Source organism: Eubalaena glacialis, chromosome 18 (assembly GCF_028564815.1).
Source record: "Eubalaena glacialis isolate mEubGla1 chromosome 18, mEubGla1.1.hap2.+ XY, whole genome shotgun sequence".
NCBI classification, from domain to species: Eukaryota; Metazoa; Chordata; class Mammalia; order Artiodactyla; family Balaenidae; genus Eubalaena; species Eubalaena glacialis.
This window is the reverse complement of record NC_083733.1, coordinates 61,949,074-61,963,920: the sequence shown is the minus strand read 5'-3', so window position 1 is coordinate 61,963,920 and position 14,847 is coordinate 61,949,074. Positions and strand designations below refer to the sequence as shown.

At 43.0% G+C, this 14,847-nt stretch overlaps 1 protein-coding gene across 13 annotated transcripts in view; it reads right to left on the bottom strand.

Moving 5' to 3' along the window:
- ZNF114 (zinc finger protein 114) overlaps positions 1-14,847 on the bottom strand; it is a 35,180-nt gene that overhangs the window by 3,732 nt on the left and 16,601 nt on the right. For 8 of the 13 annotated variants that reach the window (XR_009697878.1, XR_009697883.1, XR_009697882.1 and 5 more), the window contains 3 exons: positions 12,470-12,570; positions 5,158-5,284; positions 2,868-4,148 (listed from right to left, as the gene is read on the bottom strand). Coding sequence is in view for 7 of the 13 variants with exons in the window: in XM_061173571.1 (XP_061029554.1) it covers positions 3,166-4,148; positions 5,158-5,284; positions 12,470-12,472 (1,113 nt within the window). In the remaining 6 variants the exon portion in view is untranslated. Of the gene's footprint in view, positions 1-2,867; positions 4,149-5,157; positions 5,285-11,052; positions 11,921-12,469; positions 12,571-14,847 lie in introns of those variants that run through there. The other 5 variants (XM_061173574.1, XM_061173575.1, XR_009697879.1 and 2 more) reach the window with 4 other exon arrangements.

The window sequence follows — 14,847 nt, the reverse complement described above, 5'->3', positions numbered from 1 at the left end:
TGTCTATGACTGCTTTGGGCTATCATGGCAGAGCTGGACAGGAGAGACAGGAGGCTATATGGCTGGCAAAGCCTAACATATTTACTCTTTGGTCCTTTACAGAAAAATCTGCTGACCTGATTTAGACCCAGAGTCTACCACATTCCACAGCCAAAGGAGATGCTCAGGAAAATTCATCTGATTAATAATAGTACAGTCTTGGACTTCCCTGGCGGTCCAGTGGTTAAGACTCTGAGCTTCTAATGCAGGGGATGCGGGTTTGATCCCTGGTCAGGGAACTAAGATCCTACATGCTGTGTGGCAAGGCCAAAACAAAAAACAAACAAAAAGCACAGTCTTGAAAGCACAAATAACCTAGTGTTGAAGGTTTTCTTTTCGTCAGTTAATATGTTTGATCTTTTCATGTATGTACTGTGGTAGACAGAAGAGTAGTCCCCAGAGATGTCAACATCCTAATCTCCAGAATCTGTGAATGTTACCTTACATGACAAAAGGGAACAAAGGTTGCAGATGGAATTAAGGTTGCTAATCTGCTGATTTCGAGATGGGGAGATGGATTACCCAGGTGGACCCAGTGTAATCACAAGGGTCCTCATAAATGGAAGAGGAAGGACTCTGCAGAAGGGGACGGGTCAGAGGGACGTGATAAGAGAAGGACTCAACCACTGTTGCTGGTTTTGAAGGCGAAGGAAGGCATCAGGAGTCAAGGGATGCAGGCATCCTCTAGAAGCTGGAAAAGGCAAGAACATGGATTTTCCCCTAGAGCCTCCAGAAAAGAACATAGCCCTGTGGACACCTTGATTGTAACCCAATGAGACCCATTTTGGACTTCTGACCACCAGAAATGTAAGGTAACTTTGTGTTGTTTAAAACCACTGTGTTGGGCTTCCCTGGTGGCGCAGTGGTTGAGAGTCTGCCTGCTAATGCAGGGGACGTGGGTTCGAGCCCTGGTCTGGGAAGATCCCACATGCCGCGGAGCGACTAGGCCCGTGAGCCACAACTACTGAGCCTGCGCGTCTGGAGCCTGTGCTCCGCAACAAGAGAGGCCGCGATAGTGAGAGGCCCGCGCACCGCGATGAAGAGTGGCCCCCGCTTGCCGCAACTGGAGAAAGCCCTCGCACAGAAACGAAGACCCAACACAGACAAAAATAAATAAATAAATATTAAAAAAAAAAAGAAAATGTTAGAAGTGTTTATCTGTGGAGTAATAAATAAGGTGATATATGTAAATACTCGCTCATGGTAAGGAGCACATAAACTTTCAGCCTTATTATATGAATGAACAAAAAAATCATTGTTGGTAGAAAAGATGGTTAAAACATAGACTAGAAAGAAAACTCACCTTTAATAAAGAAAATGCCCAATCTCCTATGCATCTAATAGCATTGTTTCCAAATACATTAAGCAAGAATTGACAAAACTGCAAGACTTTGAGAATCTACTTTTAGAGTGGGATATTTTATTATAAACTTGCTCAGTGAGTAAAACACGTTGTTAGTAAGAGATTGTGAAACACTCTTAAGAAGCTTGACCATTCAAATACTGAATCCTGAGCCCACCCAACACCAAACAAATGTACGGTATCTTGAAACACAGGAGGAATTACAAAAAAGTGGCCACACACTAACTTTATCATTTTGCATTTAACTCTGAGTTATAACATCTCCCCCAGAATTCTCTGGCGGTCCAGTGGTTAAGACTCTGTGCTTCCACTGCAGGGGGCCTGGAGTTTGATCCCTGGTTGGGGAACTAAGATCCCACAAGCCTCACGGCACGGCCAAAAATAAAATTAAATAAATAAATAAATAAAAGCTTCTACTTATTTTTAAAAACACACAAAAAACTCCCCTGAAATGCTTCTTAACCAAACCGGGGGTTTGCTTCATGTAATAAATCTAGAAATATGGTCTACTGCAGCCATGGACACCCCCAAATATGCCATTCAAATACAAGAGTGAGAAATCTTGTATTTGAGGGTTGAGTTATTGGGGCCATGACCTTCATTCCAATGATCCTAAAGTTGCTTTTGCTAACTCAGGGAATGTCACCCAATTTCCAGAGAGCAACAAGGAAAGAGAGAAAAGGGAACTTGGAAAAAGAGAAAGAGTGAAGAACATTCTCTCCTTTCCAACAACACTCTAGGAATCCAAACCAGTGCCTTCACTGGCCAGGGCGATAAGCCTTGCCCACCATCGGTTATGAGAAAAATCTGAGAAATGCACTTCTTTTGTTTGGTTTTGTTTTGGTTTTTTTTTTTTTGGCTGTGCGGCATGTGGGATCTTAGTTCCCCAACCAGGGATTGAACCCACGCCCCCTGCAGTGGAAGCATGGAGTCTTAACCACTGGACCACCAGGTAAGTCCTGCAGTGTGAGTTTTTGTACATTTGAGACAACATTGAAGGCTTTTCCATATTCCTTAGATCCACAGGGTTTCTCTCCAGGGTGAGGACGGGTGTCTAGTAAAGATGAATGTAGATTAAAAACATTCCATAGACCTCACTTTCACAGGGTTCCTTTGAATTTATTTTATTTTATATTTATTTGGCTGCGCTGGGTCTTAGTTGCGGCACCTGGGATCTTCATTGCTGCGTGTGGGATCTTCAGTTGTGGCATGCGGGATCTTTTAGTTGCGGTATGTGGGATCTAGTTCCCTGACCAGGGATCGAACCCGGGCCCCCTGCATTGGGAGCACGGAGTCTTAACCACTGGGCCACCAGGGAAGTCCCTCCTTTGAATTTAACATGTGAATTCTTGGGAATTCCCTAGCGGTAGAGTGGCTAGGACTCCGTGCTTTCACTGACGAGGGCGTGGGTTCAATCCCTGGTTGAGGAACTAAGATCCCGCTAGCAGTGGGGCACTGGAAAAAAAAAAAAAAAAAACCCCAAAACGTGAATTCTCACATTTCCGTAAGATCTGAGAGTTCAGAGAAGACTTTCCCACGTTCATTCATTCACTGAGCTCCCTTCCAATATGTCCTCCTTACGCATTCAGTATTTTGAGAAAATTAGTGAAGGTTTCTCTCCATTTCTTTCATCCACAGGGCATCTCTCCACTGTGAGTCTTTAGATGGTTTTTAAGTCTTGAAGAATTAGTGTGGCCTTTTCCACATTCTTTACATTTATAGGGTTTCTCTCCAGTGTGAATCCTGATATGTTCATTAAGCTTTCAGGATTTATTGAAGGTTTTCCCACATTCCTGACATACAAAGGTCTTCACAATGTGATTTCTTAAATGTTTATTAAGATGTAAGAAATACCTAAAGGCTTTCCCACAATTCTTACATTCGTAGGGCTTCTCTCCAGTGTGAATTTCCATGTGTTTCCTAAGCGATGAGTGATACACAAAGGCTTTCCCACAGTTGCCACATTTATAGCTTTTCCCTCCCATCGAAGTTCTCCTGTGAGAATCAGAATTTGGAACATGGACAAATGTTCTCCCACTTTGATTATTCTCATTATTTGTCTCTGATGTGTAGGGCTGCATCTGCCCAGCAGGGATAGAGCTATTTAAGAAGGTGTTTTCCCACTGGTGAGAGTCATGAGTTTTCTCTTTAACATGAGTCCCGTGTGTCCTAAGGGAGATGTCTTCCCCTAAGGCTTTTCTACATGGATTGCATTCACGGATGCTCACCCCCATGTACATTTCATCACGTAAATGAAGCATGTCGTTCTGATTGTCAATCCACGTGTTTGATTTCGGCTCTGTCTGAGTTCTCATGCACGGCATCAATGGCATTTTCTGCCCCAAGACTCTGTCATCTTTGTTGTCTCTGCAGATTTTTGGATTACTGGTTAAGAGGAGAATTTGTTTCAGAATCTCTGAGTCACATCTTGGGATATGTTTTCTCATGGAATCTCTCTGTGAAGGCACAAGCTTCGGGCCAGGTTTAGAGCTGTCCCTTGTTTCACGATATTCACAGATTGCAACTGGAGACGCATCTTTCTCGTGGGCGGCTGCAACTTGCTTCAGTTTTTGCCCCCTCTGCTTGCACAGCTCCTTCATTTGATGGGACTTCCAGTCTTTTCCTAAAGCGGAGAGGCGGGACCTGCTGCTCACCAGACACACTCTGTTCGCTTCCTGAAATGGCTTTTTAGCAAGAATGTCCTGCTGAGGGATTAAGTCTTTGGTTTGATGTCGAGTTGCCCAATCTGAAATGAAGTGGTGCAAAAGTCAGTTCTTTGTTGAAAGTAAAGGTGGGCTGGAGACGATAAAGCAGGCAAATGCCCGTGTGGATCTCTTTTCAAATGTTCCCTTAACGTATATAAGGAAAATGGGAAAGGGAAGAAAGCAAGAGGGAGCAAGCAGAGAAGCAGAGAGAGGCATTGGAATTTGGAATGTACCAGGAGCTTGACTATGGTAAGAACAGCAGTTCAACATACACTGCAAGATGCTAAGAAATGGTTCTGCAGAGACTGAGGGTATGGTCAAGAATGCCAAGAGTGTGGACTTCCCTGGTGGCGCAGTGGTTAAGAATCCGCCTGCCAATGCACGGGACACGGGTTCGAGCCCTGGTCTGGGAAGATCCCACATGCCGCGAAGCAACTAAGACTGTGAGCCACAACTACTGAGCCTGTGCACCACAACTACTGAAGCCCATGTGCCTAGAGCCCGTGCTCCACAGCAAGAGAAGCCACCGCAGTGAGAAGCCTGCGTACCGCAACTAAGCCCCTGCTCGCCTCAACTAGAGAAAATTCATGAGCAGCAACAAAGACCCAACGCAGCCAAAAATAAATGTAAAATAAATAAATAAATAAATATGAGTAAAGGGTTTATTTATTTATTTGTCCTTGCCACATGGCTTGTGGGATCTTAGTTCCCCGACAGGGATTGAACTTGGGCCCTCGGCAGTGAAACCATGGAGTCCTAACCACTAGATCGCCAGGGAATTCCCAGCAAGTGAATTTCTCATGGATGCACTGAATCTCCACTTTTCTCAAGAATGCACTAAAACTCTGTGCTCCATGTTTACCCCATAAGGATCCCCCAAAGCTTATTAACCATAAACAGAAGAAAAATGGAATGCAAAGGACAGATTCCCAGTGTCATGGGGGAAATTATGTCTGCCACTTGGGGGCAGGGGCCGTGTTCTGGAACACGGGAGGGGCCTGACTCACACTGGCCCTATCCGTGACCAAGTGCAGGAAGGGGCATCCTCACCCACATAGGCCAGGTTCCTGCAGTTCTCCAGGATCACATCTCTGTAGAGTTTCCTCTGTGCAGGGTCCAGCAGGGCCCACTCCTCCTTGGTGAAGTTCACTGCCACATCTTCGAAGGTCACCGAGTCCTAAACAACACACCCATTTTGGCTCAGTGGGGTACGGACTGTCATGAGTTGAATCGTGTCCCCTCACAAAGGTGTGTTGAAATCCAACATGCCAGGGCCTGTGAAAGTGACCTGATTTGGAAAGAGGCCCTTTGAAGATGTAAACGAGTTAAGATGAGGTCACACTAGAGTAGGATGGACCCTAATCCAATGACCGGTGTCTTCACAGAAAGAAATCTGGACACAGACACAGGAGGGGAAGACACACGTCACCCAGTGATGGGCGATATACAGACTAGAGTGACGTGTCTACAAGCCGAGGAGAGGCAAGTTGTCTATAAATTTGCCCGCCCTGCCCCCAGTTGGAAAGCAAATTAGGCACAATTTACCAACATTTTGTATGCATTCATTCCTCGATCCAGCATTTGCACTCATGGGATTATACTCTAAAAGCCAAATGATATATGCACATAATTATTTACTGAAGGTTATTTACAATAGCAAAAGATTGGAAACCACCCCAAATATTTAATAAATGAGAATGTTTAAAATTCCATGATGCAGCCACAAAAATGAAGCACTATACAGATGGAATGAGTAAGATTTCTTATATATGGATATAAAGTGATATCACATGGTTTCGGGGTATATATTTTAGATTTTAAGTGAAAAGAAAAAAAAGACACTGAACATATACCGCAAAACCACAGACTTATCAGTAAGGAACAGGGTGGAAGAGAAGGAACAAAAATAAGACATGTCTAAATATAACCTTGTTATATAGATTTTATTGGGGAACCAGGTAATGTTTATATATTCGAAAATAAGAAAACAATCCCGAAAATGGAAACATGGAAATAAATGAAGTGTATATCAAGCTGGCAGGTTGACCACTTGGAGTAAAAAGTTAATTCGAGGGACTCTCCAACCTTACCATGTAATATTCTACTGTTCAAAAAAAGAAAGAAAATCATACCTCCCACGTGGTGGCTTTACTGACAAAAGTAATATTGGCACTGCTTCTTGTAAATATTTTATATGCATTGCAGGATCAGGCAAAGGGATTATGTTCATCTTTTTTTTTTTAAACATCTTTATTGGAGTATAATTGCTTTACAATGGTGTGTTAGTCTCTGCCCTATAACAAAGTGAATCAGCTATACATATACACATATCCCCATATCTCCTCCCTCCAGCGTCTCCCTCCCACCCTCCCTATCATACCCCCTATGTTAATCTTTTTTAGGAAGCCAGATTTTTAGTCTAAGAAGATTCAGATATAAACTTTTGAAAGGTAAAAAAATGTTGGATTTATGGTAAAATACCAGCATGAAACACATACACACAATTTCTTATTTCCCCAGCCAGTCTACGCAGAAAAAAATGCTTAGAAGAATTAATTTACATTGTATCACTAGTTATTTTATGTATGGACATTATTTTACTAATTCAAATAACTATTATGTTACCTTGTGATGTTCAAATATATGTATTATATATATATAGGGCTTTGCACTTCCATATTTAATGCAATACCTACAATGTCTGAAATATCTTAATTACAGTACTAATAATTGATGTTCCAGTATTTTCCTTATGTTGATTGATATGGGATTAATTTTTTATTGATAATTGATAATTCTTACTGCTCTTTTTTGTTTTTTTGCATTTTATTATGAAAAATTTTAAAACATTAGAAAATTTTGAAAATTTCCCAATGAACACCCATATACCTATTACCAAGATTCTGCAAAAACTATTTTTAGTATATTTAGTTCACATATCTATCTGTCTATTCAGTCCTTTATCCATACATTCATCAATTCCTCTTCTACTTAGATACATTTCAACATAGGCTGACAAAATCAGTAAACTTCATCCCTAAACATATTAGCAGACATATCACCGATAGGAATTTAATGTTTGTTTACAGTTTTCTCAGGTAAAATTTACATAGGGTGAAATTCAGCAAACTTACTTACACCACTTAATGCATTTTGACAGATGTATGCATCTGTTAACCCAAACTCCTATCAGGATAGACACCATAACATCACCCCAGAAATTTCCTGCATGCCTCTTCCCAGATAACCCATGCTCCTCCAAGGCAACATGGTTATACTTTATTTTTCCACCATGGATTATTTTGCCTTCTTTGAAATTTTGTGATGTTAGTAATACTCAGTATACACTACTTTGTATTTTAGAAGCATCCACGTTGCTTCATGAATCAATTGCTACTTGTTTTGCTTGTTTTGTAGTTGTTGTCTAGACTTGTATTTTGTGATTCTGTCACAGTTTGATTACCCAGTCTCCTATTAGTGGACTTTTAGAGCATTTCTATGTTGTGTATATTATAAATAAAGCTGCTAAAAACTTTCTTGTGAAAAAAAAAAAAAAAAAAAAAGAAGGAAGCAAAGAGAAACGGCTGATGCAGGAACAGGAAATACAAAATATGAGTCAGAGATCTCTTGAGGTGCCAGTCGGCAGAGATACCAGTCTTCCCTGCGTTATGAAAATGCAGAGGCCAGCTGCAGAGGTCTTCCAATGGCCCAATTTAGGATATTCTGAACCACAAAATCGCAGTTGATTGAAACACACTGAATACTAAAAATACAGACACTCATAATGATACCCCAAAAGGGAAAGCCAAAGGGGGAAAAAAGAGAGCATTTCTCACTTTTGGAGACAAAAATCACTTAATCAAGAGGCAGAATTAACACAATAGCCAGTACAAGGAAACAACCTAAGTGTCCACCTACAGATGAATGGATAATGAAGATGTGGTACGTATATACAATGGAGTACTACTCAGTCATAAAAAAGAATGAAATAATGCCCGTTGCAGCAACATGGATGCAACTAGAGATTACCACACTAAGTGAAGTAAGTCAGAAAGAGAAAGACAAATACCATATGATATCACTTATATGTGGAACCTAAAATATGACACAAATGAACTTAACTATGAAACAGAAACAGACTCATGGACATAGAGAACAGACTTGTGGTTATCTTGGGGGAGGGAGGGGTGGATTGGGAGTTTGGGATTAGCAGATGTAACCTATTATATATAGAATGGATAAACAACAAGGTCCTACTGTATAGCACAGAGAACTATATTCGGTATCCTGTGATAAACCATAATGGAAAAGAAGACATATATATATTCTTTTATAGTAATGCTTTTACATATATATATATCTGAGTCACTTTGCTGTGCAGCAGAAATTGACATAACATTGTAAATCAACTATACTTCAATAAAAAAAAAAGAGGCAGAATTAAGTCTTTACTCTGCCTTTCTAGCAGGAACGTTATTTGGGAGTAACTGAAGAGCCCTTGTTGAGGAGAGAAAACTTTGCAGAATTTCAGCTAAACGCTTAGAAGAAACAATCACTTTTAAAACCCACCAGTTTGCCACCCAAATAAAATAACTGATTCAAGAAACAAACGTTAATGGATGCTAAGATATGAGGGTAAAAATATGAAGGGGATGGGGTTATTTGCAGAGTATAAATGCATCACTTTGCTCATTACTTGCTGGCCTATCACAGCTTTAAGAAGTGGGAACAGAACTCTCTCCCCACCTGAAACTACGGCTAGATTTTAGCCCTGCCCACAGTGGGGTCAGAGCCATTGTGTTTATACCACCTAAGAAGTACCATTGCAACAATGTTCACCCTAATCTAATCACATCCTGAGGTCTAACTTTTAACCACACACAGATCCATAGCTGGGACTTTCTATCACACCAACCCGGTGACTTCAACCTGCCAATGCCATGAACAAAAGGGAGGTGGGTTCAAGTTTTAAGTACTCTTGTCTTTAGGAAGTTTTTCATAAAGTCACATGTTAAAGACTAATGTTAGTATACTTATTCTGCCATGTAATTTTTACAACCACTCCATTCTTTAAAAAGTTTAGGGGTACAAAATAGTACGCAATCTCCTATTGTGTTATTGTAAACAAAGCTCCAGATATCATAGCATTTCATGCTTACATACTGGCATCATAATCTCTAAAGCACGAGGCATCTTTAAAAACGTAATCAGACAGTATCACACTGAGGACTACAAGCAGTAATGCTTTTATAGAAGCAAATACCTAGGCCGTCTCCCAAACAAGATCCACATGTTATATTTGGTCACTCAAGTCGTTAAAAATCTATAACAACTACCCCTTATATTAGCTGTGGAAGAGTGTATAACAAGCTCATTTTTATGAAATAAAGGGAAAGTGAGGAAAAGATACATACGGATCTATAAATGTGGTTCCTTCTGGGTGGCCAGGAGCTATGAACAGGGTGAACTAAAGCAGGATGGAGGAAGGATTTCAAGGTTTGCCCTAATCATTCCATTTTTAAAAACACATTGATCTACTACATATTCAGAAAATGAATCATTAAACGAAATCCAGTTTACAATGAAATAACTTACCACTTGTTTTTTTACTTTTTTTTTTAAAGAAATCTCCATTTTAATTTTTATTTATTTATTTTATTTTATTTATGGCTGTGTTGGGTCTTCGTTTCTGTGTGAGGGTTTTCTTTAGTTGCGGCAAGCGGGGGCCACTCTTCATCGCGGTGCGCGGGCCTCTCACTATCGCGGCCTCTCTTGTTGCGGAGCACAGGCTCCAGACGCGCAGGCTCAGTAGTTGTGGCTCACGGGCCCAGCCGCTCCGCGTCATGTGGGATCTTCCCAGACCAGGGCTCGAACCCGTGTCCCCTGAATTGGCAGGCGGATTCTCAACCACTGCGCCACCAGGGAAGCCCTACTTTTTTTTTAAATGAATTTTTCAAGGGATTTTTATTTTATTTATTTTTAAAATTTTTACTTTATTTTTCATCGAAGTATAGTTGATTTTGACTTTTTACTTTGAAGTCCTATTTTCCAGCTAAAATCGGAATTTCCTTCTATTTGAAAGATTTCATGGCCTTTACATCTTAAAATTCTCTCCGAGCACAAATAACTTGTGAGAAGTCAGGCGTTCTTCCAGAAGGAGCTGTATTGCCACATCTTCTTAAAAATAGTGATTCCATTTCATAAGAAGTACGCAACCATACTACTTTGGTATCAAAAAATTCAAATATTTATGTTGGGTCCCAATATTCCCTTGTATTCACTACTCTGGAGTTCACATTAACTCAGGGTGTTCACAAAACAAAAGAAACATGGCACTCAAATAATTATAAAGTTATTAAATGCTTGGGCAAGCTAGAGATTAGAGGCAGCCCTCACAATATGAAATGAGCCATTCATCAGGTGGAAATATCAGACTCCAATGAAAGCCTGCTGCAAAGTCAAAAGCAAGTTTTTTGTTTGTTTGTCTTTCTTACTATTCACTGAGAAACTTCATTCTCTAAAAATGAACCTGTCAAAAATGTTGCTATTTGAAGCCAAGATATGGAAGCAACCTACGTGTCCATCGACAGATAAGTGGATAAAGATGTGGTCCCCATATATACGATGGAATATTACACAGCCATAAAAAAGAATGAAATTTTGCCATTTGCAACAACATGGATGGCCCTGGAGGGCATTATGCTAAGTGAAATAAGTCAGACAGAGAAAGACAAATAGTGTATGTTATCACTTACATGTGAAATCTAAAAAAATCAAACAAACTAGTCAATATAACAAAAAAGAAACAGACTCATGAATATAGTGACCAAACTAGTGGTTACCAGTGTGGAGAGGGGAGGGGCAAGATAAGGATAGAGGATTAAGAGGTACAAACTACTATGTACAAAGTAAATAAGCTACAAGGATATATTGTACAGCACAGGGAATATAGCCAATATTTTACAACAACTGTAAATGGAGTATAATTTATAAAAGTTTTGAATCACTATGTTGTACATCTGAAATTAATATTATAAATCAACTACATCTCAATAAAAAAGAGAAAATTAAGAAAAGGTTTCAGGGACTTCTCTGGTGGTGCAGTGGTTAAGACTCCGAGCTCCCAATGTAGGGGGCAGGGGTTCGATCCCTGGTCAGGGAACTATGTCCCACATGCATGCCACAACTAAGGAGCCCGCGAGCTGCAATGAAGACCCAGTGCAACCAAATAAATAAATAAATAAATATATATATATATATTTTTTACAGAAGTTGATATTTGACATCATATCAGTAGGAAAGGACCTCCCACTCTTGCCTGGGGTAATCTAAGTCACTTCGACAAAGAAGCAGCCTCAGTCTGCAACTCAGGGGTGGAGTTTCAGAAAAGGAATTTGGAATACAACATTCCACATCTATCTAGACCTTTTAGTTTCCAAGGAAACAGCCACACCTGATGATAACCTCTTGGCATATTTCCCAACCAGAGTCTTTCTAAGCAGGGCTTCATTTAAATTTACGTTGAACTCCACCCTTCCCTCAATCTCATCACGATCCCATCCCTTCCTTTATTTGGCAAGTTCCCCCGGGGTCAATCTCCCTCCTAGTAATAAGCCAATACAACCAGGGTTCCAGTTTTGTCCCTGGTGATCTCAGGCATGTTAGCTTGGGAAAATGCAGGGGGGAGGGGGGAGAAAGAAAGAAAAAGAACGCATAATTCTGGGTCAGCTCAGGTGAGCAGGTAGAAGAAAAACATCGGGCAGATGAAACACACCCACACCGGTGCCCGGAGCTTCCCGTGAGCCAGACGTCACTGGAGAACATCAACGACAAACATGCAACTTGTTCAGACCACGCGGTTTGATCCTGACACCTCCCACCTCCCGTCACTTCCCCTTCAACTTGGCCTCTTATAACCGCCCTCTACGGAGCTCTCCGCTCACACGCGAGACAGAATGTGTCCATCGGACCCAACTCAGGCCCCGAAGCCCTTTCTCCAGGAGAAGAGAACCCAGTGGGCATCCTTTCAATCTGTTCGTGCCCGGAATTTTGCAGCTCACTCTCATCACAACGGACCCCGACACATGTGTGGATTCAAATAACACAACGCCCGCAAGCGCAGCGGGCGCCCAGGGACAGACTGGGACGTCCTGCAAGGTTGCAGCCCGGGCGCGGGGGAGCCCCTTCTCCCTGGGGCAAGGTGAAGGGCGCATTTGGGGTTCCACGCCTGGGCCACTCGTGGCTTCCGCTCTCCTCCCGAGCGGAGACAATCTGGAGTTTGCAGGCAGCTGCTCCCAACTCCCCGGAAGGCGACCCGGCCCCACCCTGGGTGTGGACTCGTGCAGCAACCCGGGAAAATTACCATTTCTCCAGCACAGGTTCCTAGACGTGTCCAAGCTGCGGATGGCAAGCGCTCATTCCAGTACTAGAGGGTTGCAGGGCTGCAGATGCGAGGGGATAGAACTGTAAAAATAATACTGAAATAAATAAATAAAAATAGCGAGCTCCCTCTCCCCCAACTGGAAGGATCAAGACCGAGTTCTATCTTGCCCAGGCATTTTGCACCTGCTTCCTGATCCCCCCTCCTCAAAATGGACGGTTTAAGGAAGGGGAGGAGGAGGAGAAGGAACCAAGCAGGAAGGGAATCCCGATACCAGCACCCTTGCCCGCCCCCGGGAGTCCTCCCAGGAACTGACCCCGCCCTCAGCAGATTTGCATTTCCTGCAGAACTCTCCCCGCCAGACGCTCCAGATCCTGGAGACAGCCGGACCTGATGGCGTCCATCCGGCCTCCCAGCCTCTGCCTCTCCCTGTCCCCGCCCCCTACCCACTCACCCCGTTCCCCGCCCCCCACCGCCAGGAAGTTCCCAGGCTTGGAAGCCAGCGCGCCTCCCTGCACCGCTGGAGACGACAGCCACTTTCCAAGGAAAGGAAGGGTTTTAAAATCTGTGCCGGAAAAGGGCCAAAACCGACATAATGGAGGTTCCCCAGTTTCCCTCTTGAGTCCCCCTGCCTCTTGTCTTTTCACGACCTACCTCCCTGTTGGGTAGTGGTTAGCTATGATTCCAAATCCACTTGTTGACAAAGATGAAGTTTTTTTGTTTGTTTTTGTTTTGGCCACACAGCCTCGCTTGCGGGATCTTAGTTCTGAGACCAGGGATTGAACCCGTGACCCCTGCATTGGAAGCGCGGAGCCCTAACCATTGGACCGCCAGGGAAGCCCCAAGATGAAGTCGTTTTTACAAGTGATGGAAGAAATGCTCACATATTGAGGAATGGGGAAGTCATTTTGGCTTATAGATGATTTAATCTGAATTTGATGCGAACAAGAATAGCCTGTTTATGGCCTATCAAACATACAGTGTACATCTGCTTTAATCATTAAAGAAAAGGGTGCATTGACCAGAAGTAAAGCGTGTCCTTTTTTTTTTAAATAGTAATCTTTTATGTATTTATTTATATTTTTTTATATTTTATTTTTGGCTGTGTTGGGTCTTCGTTTCTGTGCGAGGGCTTTCTCCAGCTGCGGCAAGCGGGGGCCACTCTTCATCGCGATGCGCGGGCCTCTCACTGTCGCGGCCTCCCTTGTTGCGGAGCACGGGCTCCAGACGCGCAGGCTCAGTAGTTGCGGCTCACGGGCCTAGTTGCTCCGCGGCATGTGGGATCTTCCCAGACCAGGGCTCGAACCCGTGTCCCCTGCATTGGCAGGCGGATTCTCAACCACTGCGTCACCAGGGAAGCCCAAGCGTGTCCTTTTTAAAGATAAAGATTAAGCGCCTCCTCACCCGGACGCCAGTGATGGTATTCCGATTATAAGATTCCCTTCCTGGGAGCCAAGGCCATACTGACTCCCTGTGTGTGCTGATCGGTTTTCTGTTTGTCTTTTTACTCTGAAGGAATGTACTCCCTGTCTGATGTTCTTTCTTCCGACAAGGAAGAAAACTGCTGAAACCGTGCTTGTCCAGAGCAGCTCCTCAGAGCTATCTATTCTCCTTGGGGAAGTTAAACATTTTCACTCTGCCTCCTCTATTTCCTACTCCGTTATTATTATTATTATTATTTTGGCTTCGTTGGGTCTTTGTTGCTGCGCGCGGGCTTTCTCTAGTTGCGGAGAGTTGCGGCTACTCTTCGTTGCGGTGCGCGGGCTTCTCATTGCGGTGGCTTCTCTTGTTGCGGAGCTCGGGCTCTAGGCTCGCGGGCTTCAGTAGTTGTGGCTCACAGGCTCTAGAGCGCAGGCTCAGTAGTTGCGGCGCACGGGCTCAGTCGCTCCGCAGCCTGTGGGAGTCTTCCTGGACCAGGGCTCGAACCCGTGTCCCCTGAATTGGCAGGCGGATTCTTAACCACTGCGCCACCAGGGAAGCCCCTCCATTATTTTTTTTAATATTCCTTCTTTTTATACTCCACGCTCCACTTTGGATTTTTTTTTTCTCTACTCACCTTCTAGTTCTTTTTATTTACTTCAGCTGTGTATAACCTGAGTTTATTCACACAAATTAATAAAAAACTGATTATAAAAATACTTTTAATCTCACGTTTCACCCCAGAATTTCTCTGCTGTTGTAGGTAGGCTGCCTGCAGGAGCCCACATGGCCATTCACTCTGGCCATCCATCCATCCATACAAACCTGACAGTGGGAAGGAATTAAACCCTCTCAGCAGCCCTTGACCGAGGGGTGATGGGAGCCAGTGAGTAAAAGCCCCAGCCTCAAGCCCCAGCCTCCTGTTCTCTGTTGGGACTGTT